The sequence below is a fragment of the Mauremys mutica genome, chromosome 8 (genome assembly GCF_020497125.1).
Source record: "Mauremys mutica isolate MM-2020 ecotype Southern chromosome 8, ASM2049712v1, whole genome shotgun sequence".
Classification (NCBI taxonomy): Eukaryota; Metazoa; Chordata; order Testudines; family Geoemydidae; genus Mauremys; species Mauremys mutica.
Window position 1 is genome coordinate 109833914 of NC_059079.1, and position 18063 is coordinate 109851976.

The following is an 18063-nucleotide window of genomic DNA, read 5'->3' on the forward strand; positions in this document are numbered from 1 at the left end:
CCTTAGGGGGGTTGAGATCTATCAGGTAAATGCCTCATTACGTTTGTTTTGTAAAACGTATTATTTACTTAAGAGCTAATTCCCAGAGGCAAATATTAAATATAAAATGAGGCAATTCTAGTGAATTAAAAATGTTTTTAAATTAACTTAGTTGGTGCCCGTGATCTCAGAGAACGGTGCTTGGGTGACCACTCTGGAGACTACCATGATTGTTTCTCCGTGTGCACACGATCTGGCATCCCCCCGCCCAGGTTCCCTGGCACTGTGAAACAGCTGACTTTGGGAAGCCCAGTCCCTGTGACCTACCACCAGGTTGAGGTGAGTTCAGTCCCCACAGGCCAGCAGAGGTCAGACTGGGAAAACAAGGGATGGTCAAACTCCTCCCCGATCCCAAGTCCTAACCCCAGCTCCAAGGCAGCTGGAGCATTCTGCCAGGGGTGAACCAGCCAACGGCTTTCACCTCCCAGCCATGGGCGTTGGGCTCCCGAGCGAGCAGGGTGCAGCTCAGCACGTCACAGCCGCACGCTCCCCTGGTGCGGGAGCCCAGACTGGGCGGGAGAGGTGCCGACGGTGCATCCCGGGCAGCAAACTGCGGGGCCGCTTTGGAGCTCGTCCTAGGAACTGCCCCAGTGGGCAGAACCCATGCGCCTCGCAGGGGCCCCGGCCGCCCTACTTCCTAGGGGGGGTCCCCCCCGTGCAGAGCCCCGCGGGGCGGGGGGCCGGCAGAGCCCACCCTGCTGGCATGGCCTGGCTGGGCCTTGGGCACCCGCCCCGCAGCCCTTCCCTGCTGGGAGCAACAGCCCCCTGGCCCCGCCCCCAGGCCTCGCCCCTCCCCTCCCCTCTCCTCTGGCCCACGGGCGCAACGTGCTGGGGTCACAGCTGCACTTCCCGCCTTGTCACCCATTGGCCGGACTCTTAGCCAATCAGAAGAGTGGGATGACACCCCGCCCACTTCCTTCTCAGCCAATCTGGGTGTCCGCGCCTCGCCCGCCCGCGTCCGTGTCCGGAGCAGGCTCCCCGGCCAGCCCGAGCCGCGGCCATGCAGAGGGTGCTGGGGGCCGGGCCGCGGCGCTGGGAGGCGGCGGTGGCGGCGCCTCGGCGACGCGGGCGGGCCGGGCTCAGGCTCCTAGCGGAGGCGGGCCGGCGTAAGGCCGCGTTACTATGGCAGCCAGTGAGAGGTGGCGGGGCTCCGCCAACCGGAAGTGACGCGCCGGAAGGCGGAAGTGGCGGGAAAGTCGGGTGCGCTCTCGGCTGGCGCAGGGGGAAGCACGTGGCGGCCGCGGCCGAGGCCGGACTCGACGCGCCCGGCCTCCTGCCCATGGTGGAGACGTTCTGCGCGCGGGCGATGCGCGTGGCCGAGGCTGACCTGGTGCAGCAGCTCCGCAGCGTGCGGCCCGCGAAGGAGAAGCGGCAGTGGGTGCACGGCATCCTGGAAACCATCCAGCGCTGCAGCCACGTCCTGGAGGTGTCCATCCCCGTAAAGCGGGACAGCGGCCACTGGGAGGTGATCGAGGGCTGGCGGGCCCAGCACAGCCAGCACCTCCTGCCCTGCAAAGGGGGTAAGGGGGGCAGGACAGAGCCCAGCACAGCCAGCACCTCCTGCCCTGCAAAGGGGGTAAGGGGGGCAGGCCTGAGCCCAGCACAGCCAGCACCTCCTGCCCTGCAAAGGGGGTAAGGGGGGCAGGCCTGAGCCCAGCACAGCCGGCACCTCCTGCCCTGCAAAGGGGGTAAGGGGGGCAGGCCTGAGCCCAGCACAGCCGGCACCTCCTGCCCTGCAAAGGGGGTAAGGGGGGCAGGCCTGAGCCCAGCACAGCCAGCACCTCCTGCCCTGCAAAGGGGGTAAGGGGGGCAGGCCTGAGCCCAGCACAGCCGGCACCTCCTGCCCTGCAAAGGGGGTAAGGGGGGCAGGACAGAGCCCAGCACAGGCAGCACCTCCTGCCCTGCAAAGGGGGTAAGGGGGGCAGGCCTGAGCCCAGGACAGCCAGCACCTCCTGCCCTGCAAAGGGGGTAAGGGGGGCAGGACGGAGCCCAGCACAGCCGGCACCTCCTGCCCTGCAAAGGGGGTAAGGGGGGCAGGACAGAGCCCAGCACCTCCTGCCCTGCAAAGGGGGTAAGGGGGGCAGGACTGAGCCCAGCACCTCCTGCCCTGCAAAGGGGGTAAGGGGGGCAGGACTGAGCCCAGCACCTCCTGCCCTGCAAAGGGGGTAAGGGGGGCAGGACAGAGCCCAGCACAGCCAGCACCTCCTGCCCTACAAAGGGGGTAAGGGGGGCAGGCCTGAGCCCAGCACAGGCAGCACCTCCTGCCCTGCAAAGGGGGTAAGGGGGGCAGGACGGAGCCCAGCACAGCCAGCACCTCCTGCCCTGCAAAGGGGGTAAGGGGGGCAGGCCTGAGTCCAGCACAGCCAGCACCTCCTGCCCTGCAAAGGGGGTAAGGGGGGCAGGCCTGAGCCCAGCACAGCCAGCACCTCCTGCCCTGCAAAGGGGGTAAGGGGGGCAGGCCTGAGCCCAGCACAGCCGGCACCTCCTGCCCTGCAAAGGGGGTAAGGGGGGCAGGCCTGAGCCCAGCACAGCCGGCACCTCCTGCCCTGCAAAGGGGGTAAGGGGGGCAGGCCTGAGCCCAGCACAGCCAGCACCTCCTGCCCTGCAAAGGGGGTAAGGGGGGCAGGCCTGAGCCCAGCACAGCCGGCACCTCCTGCCCTGCAAAGGGGGTAAGGGGGGCAGGACAGAGCCCAGCACAGGCAGCACCTCCTGCCCTGCAAAGGGGGTAAGGGGGGCAGGCCTGAGCCCAGGACAGCCAGCACCTCCTGCCCTGCAAAGGGGGTAAGGGGGGCAGGACGGAGCCCAGCACAGCCGGCACCTCCTGCCCTGCAAAGGGGGTAAGGGGGGCAGGACAGAGCCCAGCACCTCCTGCCCTGCAAAGGGGGTAAGGGGGGCAGGACTGAGCCCAGCACCTCCTGCCCTGCAAAGGGGGTAAGGGGGGCAGGACTGAGCCCAGCACCTCCTGCCCTGCAAAGGGGGTAAGGGGGGCAGGACAGAGCCCAGCACAGCCAGCACCTCCTGCCCTACAAAGGGGGTAAGGGGGGCAGGCCTGAGCCCAGCACAGGCAGCACCTCCTGCCCTGCAAAGGGGGTAAGGGGGGCAGGACGGAGCCCAGCACAGCCAGCACCTCCTGCCCTGCAAAGGGGGTAAGGGGGGCAGGCCTGAGTCCAGCACAGCCAGCACCTCCTGCCCTGCAAAGGGGGTAAGGGGGGCAGGCCTGAGCCCAGCACAGCCAGCACCTCCTGCCCTGCAAAGGGGGTAAGGGGGACAGGCCTGAGCCCAGCACAGCCAGCACCTCCTGCCCTGCAAAGGGGGTCAGGGGGGCAGGCCTGAGCCCAGCACAGCCAGCACCTCCTACCCTGCAAAGGGGGTAAGGGGGGCAGGCCTGAGCCCAGCACAGCCAGCACCTCCTGCCCTGCAAAGGGGGTCAGGGGGGCAGGCCTGAGCCCAGCACAGCCAGCACCTCCTGCCCTGCAAAGGGGGTAAGGGGGGCAGGCCTGAGCCCAGCACAGCCAGCACCTCCTGCCCTGCAAAGGGGGTAAGGGGGGCAGGCCTGAGCCCGGCACAGCCGGCACCTCCTGCCCTGCAAAGGGGGTAAGGGGGGCAGGCCTGAGCCCAGCACAGCCAGCACCTCCTGCCCTGCAAAGGGGGTAAGGGGGGCAGGCCTGAGCCTAGCACAGCCAGCACCTCCTGCCCTGCAAAGGGGGTAAGGGGGGCAGGACTGAGCCCAGCACAGCCAGCAGCACCTCCTGCCCTGCAAAGGGGGGCAGGATGGAGCCCAGCGCAGCCAGCATCTCCTGCCCTGCAAAGGGGGTAAGGGGGGCAGGCCTGAGCCCAGCACAGCCAGCACCTCCTGCCCTGCAAAGGGGGTAAGGGGGGCAGGCCTGAGCCCAGCACAGCCGGCACCTCCTGCCCTGCAAAGGGGGGCAGGATGGAGCCCAGCGCAGCCTCGCCTGCCCAGCCTCTCCCTCCATCAACACTCCCGCTGGGTTGATGCTAACGGCGCTGCAACACCCCCTGATGGTTAACACTGCCAGGGCAGGGTGCCGGTTACCCACCTGACGTCTCCATGAACCATTCAGATGAGAGGAGTGTTGGCGGGGAAACGCTCCGCCACCTCCAGGTTACTAAATGAAACCTGAGCAGCTGTATCTGGATGGTGTCTGGTGCCCGTGAAATAACCTTCCTGTCTCAGAGCACCTGAGAGGAACAAGTGGAGCTGAGCGATGGCCGATCTGAGCTTGTGACTAGGTGCTGCCATTGCAGAGAGGCTGGCCAGAGCGTTGGGCCCTTTTTGACTCTCCTCTGTGCCACTGTCTTGCTGGATATGCAGGTCTCCTTCATTTGTTGTCTCTCCGCTTTTCCCCAGGGGTTCGGTTTTGTGAGTCACTTGGCATTGATGACGTAAAAGCCCTGGCAGCCTTAATGACATACAAATGTGCGGTGGTGGGTAAGTCAGTGAGAGCTGGGCTCAGTCAGTTGGGCGGTGGTGCTCGTGGAATGCCACACTTCCGTCACCTAGGAGAGCTCATGCTGTGCTCTGATAATCAGCCCTGCTCTCAAAGTGCTGCGTGTAACCATGATCGGTGGGTGTTAGCCAAGATGTATTGTGCTCCGTAAAGTGTGTGATGATGAGGGCTCTGACTTTGGGATGTCCCCAATCCTCGAGTGGTGGGATCAAGGAGTTCTGTTCTATCTTGAAAAACTGAAAAAACGTGAGTGCTGGAGCGGGGGCTGTGACGCTCCGGAGGTTAACAAGAGCTGGTGCATGTCCACTACCCTTGGTTGGAGTGACAAACTAATGAATGAGCTTGTACTGTCCAAGGGAGTCTTGAGCAGCGTGAGCAGCAAAGAATCCTGTGGCACCTTATAGACTAACAGATGTTTTTGCAGCATGAGCTTTCGTGGGTGAATACCCACTTCTTCGGATGCAAGTAGTCAGAGATGGTATATTTCTGGGGTGCAAGGTTGGGGGAGGGCTGATTTGCTGATGCTTCCTTCTGCATAATTCATGAGTGGCTTAAGGGAGCCTTCATGCAATTTACCGGGGTGGGGGGCTTCACATGCTGCTGGCTGAGTGATACCAGTGCCTGGAGGGGTTGGCTGCTTGCCACTGGCATAGCGTTGTGTGAGACAGCCCAGGCTGGAGAGTTAAGGGGGCACAGCAGTCCCACAGTGCCAGGTTGTACCCAGGAGGTCCTGTCCCAGGGGTTTCACTCATGAAATACATCTTGTGTCTCCTGCTTGTCACGGATTCAGTCCTTGTTTAGGACCTGGGCCTTACGGAGGTAGGTATGGAGGCAGTGACAGGTTAGTGTAGCCTGGGGGGCTGGCCCTGTACTCCAGTTACCAACCGTATTCCCTGTGTGTTGTGTTAGCTCCCCTTCTGGATCGATGCCCCAGCAGACTCTAAGAATTGGTGCAGTCACTCACACAGAACAGAAGGGTGAGTTAGGGCAGGACGTCTGGGTGCCTGTCACTGACCTGGCTGCCTGATGAATTTCAGATGTTCCCTTTGGTGGTGCCATGGCTGGCGTGAAGATTGATCCAAAGAAGTATTCAGTAAGTTGGCATTGTTTCCTTTTTATTGTTCATGCTCCATTTGCACAGGATTCCTGCAGCCGTTCCTAGTGATGCACTCTGACAAGCAAGGAAGAGGCATTGGTGGTGAGCAGCTCTCTCCAGTGGCTGTGAAAAGCAGCTCTGGGGGAGAAAGGGCTGGTGAGCTTTGATTTATGATTCAGTATATTCAGCCCGGCGGGTGACAAAAGACACGCTTGCGGAGCTGGGGCTGGAGCTGTACCAGCAGGTGTGTCAGGCAAGTTGTGAGTTAGAGTTGGGCTGGAGGGCTGGGCATTCCTTGAGCTGTGAGCAGAGGGGACCAGCATGGATTTGTTGCCCACTTCAGTCTAACAGGGCGCCCCGGTTCTGTACAGCACCAGTTGCATTAACTCCGGCAGCGCCTCAGCCACGTTTGAAGCTTTGTGGACATCAGAACACGCTGCCCCTGTAAAGGCATCTGGCCCCTGCTGGCTGCCACACCTCAGGTGTTTGCTTTTCTTTCGGGGCCCCAGTAATGGCTGAATTTTGATGTTCTTGCACAGGAAGGTGAGCTGGAGAAAATAACACGGCAGTTTACGGTTGAAATGGCGAAGAAGGGATTTATAGGTGAGGCTGGCTCTTTCCCACATTTTCCTCCAGGGCTGTCTGAAAAATGACTGCTTTGCAGGTAGGCAAAGGAGCCGGCAGAGACCCTAGTGGCTAGTCAGCAAGTGTGCTGGGGCCACTGCTTGTCACATTGAGATATTGCCTTGTTTTCACCTGGCATACACTTAGACTGCAAAGCGTCCGGGAGAAGGCCCGTCTTTTTGTTCTGTGTTCGTACAGCACCTACCGCGGGGGGTCCTGGTCCCTGGCTGGGCTCCTGGGCGCTCTGGTCATACAATACCAGACCACTGATTTGTGACCTTTGCATTCCATCGAGATTCCCCCCGGCCTGGACAGCCAGGGGTGTGTGTGTGTGTGATCTGAAGCTTCGTAGTTCCTTCTCCCTCAGCGTGTGACACGGATCAAGGGAGAGTCGTCACCCAGCAGAGACTCTCAGCGTCACCATGGGTGTGTGAGGGTTGGGAAGAGTCATAGCAAAGCCCAGGGGCAGCGAAGCTGTGTGAGGCTGTGACCGGAGTGGATCGGAAATGCCATGTTGCAGACAGAAGATCGTTAGCTGCATCTAAAGGCAACAGTGGGTTGGGTTCAGCTGGCCTTGTAACCCCCGGGCCCTTCCGAAGGGCAGGCGCTGTGACTCCTTTGAACAAAGAGACCGAATTGAGAAGGAACCAGAATTGACAGCTCTGTTCTCCCTGGCAGGGCCTGGAACGGACGTTGCTGCTCCTGACATAAACACAGGGGAAAGGGAGATGTCCTGGATTGCTGATACCTACTCCCGCACTCTCGGCTACAAGGTAACGTTGGCTTGTTCTACAGCACGCTGAGCTGCTGCTGCTTCCAGTAGGGAGGTGGTACCTTCCCGTGGCTTGTCGGGTGGCCCCCACTGAGGTTGGGCTCGGTGTGTTGGGATGGGGCAGACTAGCTGGGTCTAGTGCTAAAATGGGGTTGACAGTAAAGTTGCTTTATCTTTGGGCTGGGCACATTTGAGTCAAGGAAAGTCTGAACTCTAATGGACCTTGTTTTCGCTGGACCAGTCGAGCGAGACACGGGTTTGACCTTTGCTCTTCTGTTTGGAATTGTAGGATATCAATGCCCATGCCTGTGTGACGGGGAAGCCGATTAGTCAGGGAGGAATCCATGGGCGAGTCCCTGCCACAGGCCGTGGTCTGTTGCATGGGATTGAGAACTACATCAACAACACCCTCTATATGAACCTCATTGGCCTGAGCCCTGGTTTCCCTGGCAAGACCTTTGTGTTGCAGGTAAGCACTGGGCAGAGCCATAACATTGTAAACTAGGCTTGTTTTCTTGTGGTCTTCACTGTCACCATCGCTCTGTTCCCAGAAGAATTCAGCGGCTTCGCATCCTCCTTCCATGTCGACAAATGAGCCTTTGTCTTTCAGGCTCAGCTACAACAATGCTGCCTAAAGTTTATCTCTCAACCTCCCGTCCGCCGTTGAGAACACAGCCCGTCTCCAGATGGCAAGACAGTTGGCCTCAACAGCTGACACCCTGCGGCTCTGTGAATTGTGCTGTGGGTTGGTGCAGCGTCCTGTGTTAGCCGTGGAACATCCCAGTGCAGCTTGCTATGCATTTAATACCTTGGGAACAAAATATGTCGCGGTAGCTGGTTGCATGTTGGTTACACACTAAGGCCAGATGCTCAGAGTTGGGTGCCTGCAGCTATGCCCCGCCCAGGTTCACGTGTCAGGTACCTGCAGAAATAAGCAAGACCCCGTGGGCAGGACCAGAGTCTGCTGCAGGAACCCCTACGTTTTGTGATAACTTAACACTGGTGTATTGGTTAATAGTAATAACTAATCCCTAGCTTTTATGTAACGCTCCTCAGTAAATCTCAGGGCTTTCTGTTTTATTTTCATATGTTTCGCCAGGCACCTCTCGTTCCCACTGCCCTCTTAAACATGCAGCGATGGCTCGTGGATGTAAAATTCAGCAGAGAATCTCCTTCTCTCCGTATGAACCAGGGAAGCAGTGAGGCTTGTAGCTAGCTTCAGCAGGTCAGCTCCCTGGCAGCTCTAGCATCCTGACCCCTGCGCTTGCATTTGTGGAATAGTGCAGAGAGCACGTGCTGTAATCCTGCTTCCCCTTTTGAGGAAATCTGCAGTGAACGATACAGCTACAGCAGGTCCCAGCGGGGCAGGGAGATGGTGACCAAAATACCCGGTGCCCAGCCACAGCAAAATGGTGAATGCCAGAGCAAAAATGGTGAATTTTGCTTCTTGGAAATCTGTCATATTATGGAACTATGGAGTCCACAGGTCCCAGTTTCAAATGAATCGGGTGGTTAGCACTTCTTAGAGCTATTGTTTCAGGCTCTCTGCAGACTCAGGCAGGCAGCGGTTGCAGACTGTAGGTACTCGGACTGCATCGGTTACACTCCGCTCATGTTTTCAAGGATATGTCTGCAACCATAAGGGCTGGAAACATCTTTTAAAAAAACAAACAAAAAAGCTGAGATTCAGGAGCATGATTCTGTGGCACGGGGAGAATTCCATGGAATGCAGGAGTTCACAGGGCTTTGCATGTAAGCCAGGGTCCGATTCTCAGAGGGGAAAGTACCCACAGGTGAAGTTGAAGTCAGTGGGAGCTTTGGGTGCTAAGCACCTTGGAAAATCAAAGGTGTTCTGCACAAACATGTTCTGTAACTCTGTGCCTCCACCCTGGTGGGTCTGTCTCCAAATCCCCACTGTCTAACATGGGCCGCTGGAGGACTGGTGTCCGTGGGTCTCTTTGTGCTGGGTGAGAGGCGAGGGAAGCCGTGTATGCGTGCGTGCAGTCAACCTGGAAGCTCACCTTCTCTGGCTGCTCTGCATCTCTCTCCACCTTCCCTCCTGTCTCTGCCCCGCATCGCAGTTCAGGACTTGCCTTGTAACCACGGTGAAATGCTTCCCTCTTGTGTGTCTCCGATAGCTCTGCCCTCTTCTCATGGTGCTGCCGACTCACTGTTTGCCAAATGCCGCTATGCTCCGACTCTGCTGATCCAGCTCGTTTATTTTTTCCAAGCATTGCCTGCATCAGCCCAGCTTTCTGCCCTGCTGGATGTCATAGCATTTATCCTGCCAGATGGCACTTACAGCTCCTGAGCTTTGGGTTCATCGCAGTGGCCTGGAGAGTCTGGTGCTAATGTGCCGACTGCCTCTGGCAGCACATTACTCATGCTCCCAGCCCCTCCTCACCCAGTCCTCTGACAAAAAGCTTTCCAGGATGCTGAAGAAGCCTGTGGCCTGGGAGCTGAGTCTCCTTAGTCAAAGCTCAGGAAAATAGCATCTCTGGACTCTGCTGTAGGAAGTTCACTCTGGTGCTGTGATTTCTGTGTCCCATGGTTGTGTGTTCCTTCTAGGGTGACCAGATAGCAAGGGTGAAAAATCGGGACGGGGGTGGGGGGTAATAGGCACCTATTTAAGAAAAAGCCCCAAATATCAGGACTGTCCCTATAAAATCGGGACATCTGGTCACCCTAGTTCCTTCTGAACCTATTTACAGAGGCATCAGGTTGGGAAAGGCTCTCCTTGTGCCCGACCATATGCAGGTATAAGAGACAAGGTGGGGAAGGTGATGTCTTTTATTGGACCAAGTTCTGCTGGGGAAAGAGACGAGCTTTTGAGCTTCGCAGAGCCTGGGAAAGGTGCTCCGCGCGTCACAGCTAAAGACGAGGTGGAACAAATTTGCTTTGCATAAGTAGCTAACACACATTTCAAGGGACCGTTTAAGGTTAACGTCTCTCCGGTCATAGGGGAGAAAGGAGGGGTGGCGGGGTTGAGTGGGTCACAGATTGTTGTAATAAGCCATAAATCCAGTGTCTATTCGGTCCATGAGTTTTAGTGTCTAGCAGGGTTATGAACTGAAGTTCCCAGGCTTGTCTTTTGGAAGTGTTGTGCAGGTTTCCTTTGAGGATGAGGGTGCAGCTGTGCCACTGTATGTTTCTAGCGTGAACATAGTCTGCATGTCTTTCAGAGCCTGCTGTGCCCTTCTGACGAAGTGGGAATGTTCTTAGATGTGTTATTTGAATGCTGCCTGGGGAGTATTGACCTGGGAAGGTTACAGGGGAGTTTGGCTGGGACTGTCTGCCTTGGGGAAGGGAGCATCCCTGAGCATGTAACATGAGAACCCAGGAGCGGGGTTGGAGGCCAGGTAACACCTCTGCCTGGGAAACTGGACACAAGGGCTGGGGGAGGAGCCGGGGGGAGGCTGAGTGAGAGGCTGGAGGGGGTTTCAGTTTGGAGCTGGCTGGGAAATGGAGAGGTGCCCTGACAGGGTTTGGGCTTCCCAACGGGGCTGTGGCCTCCCTGGGGGCCCCAGATGGACCTAACTAAAGGGGTTCCTGTTGTCTGTACCGGCAAGGCCTGTTTTGGACTGTGTTCCTGTCGTCTAAATAAACCTGCTGTGTTACTGGCTGGCTGAGAGCCCTGGTGAATCGCAGGGAGCCGGGGGTGCAGGGCCGTGTCTCCCCCACACTCCGTGACAGCCCTGTACACCCAAATGTATGGACGACGTTATCAGACTTCCAGGCCTTTCTCTATTCACCATGTTGTGGTGCCCAGGAGAGCCTGTCAGCATGATCGCACAGTAGCTGCGTCGCGACTCTGAGGATTGACCCTCCAGTCCGTGATGCCCATCGCTCTCAGACTGCAGGAAGACTGGGGTCCTGAAAACATAACATGCTAAAACTCATGTTCCCAGACTCCGTGTTGAATGGGGGAGGTCCCTTCACTTAGCGGTGCTCCCCCTGCTTTACATGGTCCATTGTAGGCAAGGTACTAGGGTATTCTACTAATCCCACAAGTGCAAACGCGCTGCAGCCTGTGTGCAGGAGCGAAACTGGCGTGGTATGTCCTGTCAGATCTAGCATCTGTGCTGCCGAGCAGGGATGGGGATGTTCCGGAGGAGCTGCTGGATTCTGGCTGGACTAGATTTGTCATGTTTTAATCAGCAGTTGAGGAAGGTGTGGCTCACCTGTGTTGCATTTAGCACCCTGCCGTTTCTGGGCTGGAATCTGGTGGGTGAGGACTCTGAAAAGACAGGGTTGGTCATCAGGCTGGTCGGCCTGTTGTTCCTCAGGCCTTCTAAGCCTGGTCTCTTTCACATTCAGCTGACAGTGTCCATCTGCGTTCAGGGCATGGGTGTGCCTAGCTGTGTGGCAAGCACACACCCGTTTCGTTTGTTCCGCATCTGAAATGAAGGGCTTTGTGCAGGGTGACTGCCTGTGTGGGAGTGCTGCTGGGCTGGGAAAGGGCTGCTGCCGGGCATTGGTTTTTCTTCCCTAATTACCCATTACTAATGGAGCTCCCTTTCCGTGGGACTTGAAGCTGGCTGCCTCCCAGCTGCTGCTTCAGTCCCAGAGAAATATGCTGTGACCTCGGGCCACAGGACTCCGCCAGCCGAGCTGAGATTGTACAAGGAAGTGATGGCTCCAGGAGTCACCTATTGAATTAGCTATTCTGAGCAATCTCCAAAGGGATTGTGAACACTTTCTAATTAACTTACTGGGCTAATGAAGCAGAGGAGAGGAGAGGCCCTTGGCTGCTTCATCTTTATAGTTTTTCTGTGGAAGTTGTTTTTGCTAAATAAGAAATTGGTTTTCAGCTTCGCTTTAAGAACCTGATCCTGGCCAGCAGCTGAGCTAGGATCCAAGGGGGAAAGACACCTGCCTTAAGAGGAAGAACATAAGAACGGCCACACTGGGTCAGACCAAAGGTCCATCCAGCCCAGTATTCTGTCTGCCAACAGTGGCCAATGCCAGGTGCCCCAGAGGGAATGAACAGAACAGGGAATCACCGAGTGATCCATCCCCTGCTGCCCATTCCCAGCTCCTGGCAAACAGGGGCTGGAGACAGCATCCCAGTGCATCCTTGCTAATAGCCAAGAACCTCACCATTATGAGGTCTCCCTTACCTGCAATAATTCTTCCTCCCTCTGGATTCTTGGAAGTTCATTGAACCAGCATAGGAGGAGAAAAGGTCTGACTAACATTCAGCTAACGTCTAGCCTGCCTCGACCATCCGGGGGAAAGCCCATTGCAGGAGCTGGGCTTGGGTCCGTTTTCTCATACAATAGAACACTCTAGCTTCCTGCTCAGGAGCAGTTAACCTGTGATGGCTGCAAATCGTGGAAGTGATTGTAAACACCTAGGCTGCTGCGTGACTGGTCCCTGTCACCCATAATGGGCCACTTACAGTGCCAGAACTTGCTGAGTAGCCATCAGCCCTCCAAAGACTGAATCTTGTTAATGGCCATTAGCCCACACGTCCCGGAGTGCCCTTGCCACTGGCTACCATGAGATGGCTGCTAGGCATTTCCAAAGCGAGTAGTGCCCAGCTCTAAGCACCTTAAAGGGCCCCAGTGTGGAAATCCTGGTTTGTTTTTGCGTGTGTGGTTGGATTCCCCCACTTAGCGGCTCTCTGATCTCTTTTCTTGTAGGGCTTCGGCAACACGGGCCTGCACACCATGAGGTACCTGCACCGCTACGGAGCATGCTGTGTGTGTGTTGGGGAGGTGGATGGTGCTATTTACAATTCCAGTGGGATCCATCCCAAGGAACTACAAGATTATAAGATGGTAGGTTCAATCCAGACCCACAAAAATGTGGTCTTAATGGGAGTGTGTGTGTGTCCAGCCCAGTTCGAGATGCAGAAGAAATGTGGGGAGTGGGCTGCTCCTCTCCTCTCCTGTCCTCTAGATTATGGCTCAGGCATCTACAAAGGCCGGCGCAAGCCAGCCATGGCAGGATGCTGTGGTGCAGCTGTGCGCCACTTGTAGAAGAGGTGTGCAAAGCAGCTGGCTTTGCAGGCCTGGCTGGGCACTGCTGAATTGTCCCCGTCGTTCCAGGAACACGGCACCATTGTTGGCTTTCCAAAAGCAGAGCCTTACGAAGGCAGCGTCCTTGAAGTACCTTGTGACATCCTCATCCCAGCTGCTATCGAGAAGCAGCTGACGAAGGAGAACGCGCATCGGGTCCAAGCCAAGGTACACAGTGCAAAGAATGCTCCCCTTTCCCATGCAAGAGAGCCCGAAGCAATGGGAGCTGCCCCAGGTACCGGGGAGCAGAATTTGGCCCTCCGTATATAAATGACCCACTTTAGACTCACTGTCAACATGCAGCATGCAGCACCTTGCACTCTGAGCCAGCCCTTCCTCACAATTGTGCAGAGGGAATACGGGCAGACGGGTTCATTTGAATACAGATGAGCATTCCCATGGTGCTGGAGCATGAGGCAGGGGGGATGAGTCGCTGTTACGGCGTCCAGGCACCGGTTGCCACGGTCAAAGTTCCTTATGGAAACCTGAGTGGAATCAAGCATGTGCAGTGAGTCAACACCTCACGTCGCACTGTGCTGGGAGCGAGCAGGGAATTGCTAGAGCAGCCTCTTGTGTGCCTCTCCGCAAACTAACCCTCAGCCCCAGTTCAGACATTGGGGCCCTGCCAGAGGGCGAGAAGGGGGTCAGGAAACCACAGGTGGGGAGAGAAATGTCAGAGGGGGAGGGAGATCCGTATCCCCTGCACATGGAGGTTTGTCACTCTCCACTAGGCAACAAAACAAGTGCAGCCAAAGGGGGGCCTGCCGGACAGGTGCAGCCCATGGAGACGCCAGGTCCCAGCAGGCGCGGTCTCCATGTGCCGCTCGGTGGAGCAGGTCGCTCTAGGCCCTGGCTCTGCCGTCGTCTTTACTTGACACAAACTGTGGGCAGCCCTCAGGTTCTGGTCTTCAGGTGGCGCAGCCTGAGCAGCCCCCGTAGGAGCTGCCTGCTGGTGCTCAGCGCCCTTGGGAAGGGCTGCTAGAAATAACCTTTGTTGGGAGGTGGGAACAAGGTTATTCCTCTGGGATCCATCGCGACTCCTCTGGGCTTTGGCTGCCTTGTGCCTCCATTTGTGCTTCACAGATTATCGCCGAAGCAGCCAACGGCCCCACAACACCAGCGGCCCATGAGATCTTCCTGCAGAGAAATATCCTCGTCATCCCGGTACGGCCGGCACCTCTTCGCCCCGCCCCCGGGAACGGTGGTCCTGCGAGTCGGCCCAGGGTGCGGTGTAGACAGGCGGGAGAGCTTTCCCCTGCTCTCCTTGGGCCCACGGTGGTTCCCGCTCAGCCCTGATGCTCTAGCAAGGCAGGGTTGAGCAGACTTCCCCTCCCTTTGCCAGAGCCGGGGCAGCGGCTGAGAGCTGTCAGACGGACACGATGCTGTCGGGCTAAATCCAGCCGTGGCGCACAGGCAGGGCTCGGTGGGAGGGTGGGCAGCGTATGCCGATTGGGCGGCTGCTGCGCATGCAGAAGCGTGGCCCGCGCCGTGACACCGTGTCTGGATTCTGTGGGGCTCGCTCTGGCGGGTCTGTACCATCGCGGCCGCTCCCCTTGCAGGACCTGTATGTGAATGCGGGCGGCGTGACCGTTTCCTTCTTCGAGTGGCTGAAGAACCTGAACCACGTGAGCTACGGCCGCCTGACCTTCAAGTACGAGCGTGACTCCAACTACCACCTGCTGATGTCTGTCCAGCAGAGCCTGGAGCGGACCCTTGGGAAGGGCAGCGGGGAGATCCCCATCATCCCCTCCCCGGAGTTCCAGGCCAGGGTGGCAGTAAGTCCAGGCTTGTCCTGGGGGGCGGGGACTGCCTGCTCGGCTTCCTTTCCCCTGGGGGGCGGGGGCGCTGTGGCACTGGGGAAAGGGCAGCCTCCCTCCGGAGCTGTGGGCCAGATCCAGGCCAGTGACGGTGCAGGGACAGAGACCTCCCTTATTTGAGTGCAGTGGGTGCTGACGTGGTAAAGGCCAGGACAGCTCTGAGGGCTGCCCAAGCTGTGCTCCTGCTGCAGGGGGCCCAGGGGTCTTTGCCAGGGTGCAGAATTACCTGGCTGCAGCCCAGACCCCCAACTCCCCAGAGAACACGGCTGCGCCCGGGGCTGCTGTGTGGGATGCACAGAGCTGGCGTAGGCCCCCCATGTGCTCGGGGTTCCTGGGAGGACCGTACACCAGTGCTGCAGCCCCTTTGCCCCAGTGTCACTGCTGTGGAAGGGCCCTGGGACTAGCCTGTCCTGACTCACTGAAGACAAATGGCCGGAAGGGTGAGGGGTAAAGGCAGAGCCCCCGCAGGCTGAGCTCCATGGCACGCCGGCCCCTTGGCTGCAGGCAGCCCGCGCCTTGGCTACCTGGAGCTCAGCCAGCAGTTGGGATCCCAGGTTCCTGTAGCCAGGGGTGTCGGAAACCCAGTGGTGCGGGCTTGGAGCTGGGCTGAGAAGCCAAGGCCGGAGGGACCCGCCCTGGGAAAGGAGGGCCAGCTCGAGGAGAGCCCTGCGGAACTCCCAGCGTCAGGATCGGGCTGGGCGTAGCGTGGGACGGAGCACACGTTACCGTGATCGGAGACCTGGGCTGACCAGGTTCATGCCGGTGTAAATCGGGGCAGCCCACTGAGCCGGGGAGTATCCCCGGAGAAGCAGCAGGAGTACCCGGCCCGCAGGGTCAGCCCTGGCCACCCAGCCTGCTGGTAGCCCCTCGGCAGAGCATGCTGCCTCGCCCTGCGGAGGAGCGCTGAGACGGCTCAGTCTGGCTGTGCAAGGCGGGGGATGCTAAATGGGGGGAGATGCTCACCTCGTCCCTGGCAAGGGGTTGACTTGGTTTCCCCTTGCAGGGGGCCTCAGAGAAGGATATCGTGCACTCGGGGCTGGCGTACACCATGGACCGCTCGGCCCAGGTATGTGCCTCTGTCCCCCAGGTGTCCCTGCAGCTTGTGCTAACGGGTCCCTCTCCCTGACTGCCCCGGGGTCGGGGTCCCAGCTCTCGCCCTGTCTGGGTATTCACACGTGCTGGGGAGCGGCTCCGAGCCGGGGCCCTGGGGCTCAGTCCCAGGCCTGCGGTTTGTTCCGTTCCCTTCGGTGTGGGCGCCCCGGGTTGTAGCCGAGTTCGCAGCTTTCCCATGTGTAACGTCCCTTGGCCGTGCCGCTGTGCCGTTATCGGCGTGCAGGGCGAGGCCGGGGAGCTCCAGCACGGTGCCGCGTGGGGGGCTGTGGGTCCCAGTTACCAGGTGCCTTAGCAGCGCTAGGATCGTTCCGTCAGAACTGCTGAGTGCAGGCTGCTCCTGCGACTGGAAGAGCCCCGCTAGTCCAGCCCCGAGCCTGCCCGGAACAAGCCCGTTTTCCCAGCACGGCCTCTCCGCTGCCACTGAAACCCTGGGTCTGACCGGCCCCTCCAGGCCTCCTCCCAGGAGGGCGCTGCTGGAGCTGCAGAAGGGAGGGTTATGGGCCCAGGCTTGCTGGCAGCTGCTGGATTTCACACTGCCGCCCGGTGCCCGGCTCAGCCCTTGTGCCTCTGCGCCTTGTTTGTTTCCTAGCAAATTATGAACATCGCCACGAGGTACAACCTGGGCTTGGACCAGAGAACCGCTGCCTACCTGTGCGCCATCGAGAAGGTGTTCAGGGTGTACAATGAAGCTGGGTTCGCATACTGACGTGAGCTGTCCCCTGGCCTCGGCCCTGCCTCTCTCCCTCCCTCCCCAGGCTAAGGGCACAGCCGCCTGCCCACGCCTGAAACGCTCCCGCAAAGAGACTCTCCGGGGAGAAGGAGAAGTGCCCCCCCCCCGGCTCCGCCTGCTGGAGAGTGGTGTGGGCACATGAGCAGCACGCTCCAGCTTGTGCAGCCTCGCGTGACCGGGCCTCTGCCTCTACGGCAGAAGGGTAGATCGAGGCTGCCCCACGGCACTGACAGCAGCGTGTTTTCAGCTGGGCCTCTGGCATCTCCCCGCTGGCGGGTGTCCTAGCGATGTGACGTCTCCAGGAACGGTGAAGGGATGGAGAAAACAGGTTGAGGGGTTTGGGTGTGTGGGGTTTTTTTATGGAAATTTGGGGAAAAATTGAAGTATCTGCCATAGTTACTTGTTTGTCAAAACTAAACTTTGTTTGCTCTTTAAGAACGAGTAATGTGTGGTGTAGAATGGAGGTGGCCCACAGCGTTGCTTGGTAGATTTAGGAAATACGTATAAATTCTTTGGGTTTGATGGAGTAATGATGTCACGTACGGCTTGTGTTCGGGAGGGAGCTGCAGCTGCACACTTGAGCGGATTTGTTTTTGCCCAGTGGCAAATGGGAAAAAAATTGGAGATGTTGAAAATAGAAAACCTCACTATTGGTGTCAACAACGGGGAAGGTTACAGCCTGTGGGCTAAACACTGGTATGGAAATAGACCCGACCTGCCGTCATCCTGCAGCCTCAGAAGAAAGTTGTGGTTCTGGAGAAGGAACATCCCCATAACCCAGCTACCAGCGCACAGGAGTAAGGAGCAGCAGGCACTTGGAGGACAGCGGCACACCAGCCTCTTTAACAGTGCATGGTCCGCCCTGCGTGCCCTGGTTCTAGGCAGACCTCGCCACCGTACAGACCAGTATAACTTTGCCGTTACTAAAGTGCTCTTGGAAGTGCTGGCGTAGCTCAGGTTTCGCCGTCTTTCCTCCCTCTTTCATGGCTCCTCTGGAGAGAACAAGTTTCTTTTCACTTTTCCCCCAAATTTCCAGTGTTTCCACGCTCAGCCTTAGAAGAAATGGAAACCCCCTGGTTTTTTTCTGGGCCGCCCTCTCTAGACCTGTCCCCCTGCCACCGGAGAGCAGGGTGCCCCTGGGGTGGGGAAAGGGTAAATTGCCCCCTTGGGCTCCCCCGGGTGGCCCTGCCCTCGGGCTGGCTGGCGTTTGCCGAGTCAGGGATGAGGAGGTCCCAGAGCAGAGGCAGGAGCTCTGAGCTGTGCAAGGGGCTGCTGGCCGGAGCGGAGAGGGCCAGGGGCTCAGACCGTGGGGGTGCGAGAACCGTCCTGTTCCCAGGTGGGGGACCTTAAAGGCAGACCAGGCGTGAGAGAAGGGACCCG

The 18063-nt window shown here is 58.5% G+C and overlaps 1 protein-coding gene across 1 annotated transcript; it reads left to right on the top strand.

Annotated features, from left to right (window-relative positions):
- The first annotated feature begins 971 nt into the window (after positions 1-971).
- On the top strand, positions 972-17723 carry LOC123376298 (glutamate dehydrogenase, mitochondrial-like). Its single transcript, XM_045028219.1, has 12 exons — positions 972-1559; positions 4409-4489; positions 5546-5601; positions 6144-6207; positions 6907-7001; positions 7290-7469; positions 12646-12783; positions 13054-13191; positions 14107-14187; positions 14583-14798; positions 15844-15906; positions 16543-17723. Exons 1-12 carry the CDS (start codon positions 1040-1042, stop codon positions 16657-16659), a joined length of 1749 nt encoding a protein of 582 aa, XP_044884154.1. The 5' UTR covers positions 972-1039; the 3' UTR covers positions 16660-17723.
- The last annotated feature ends 340 nt before the right edge of the window (positions 17724-18063 follow it).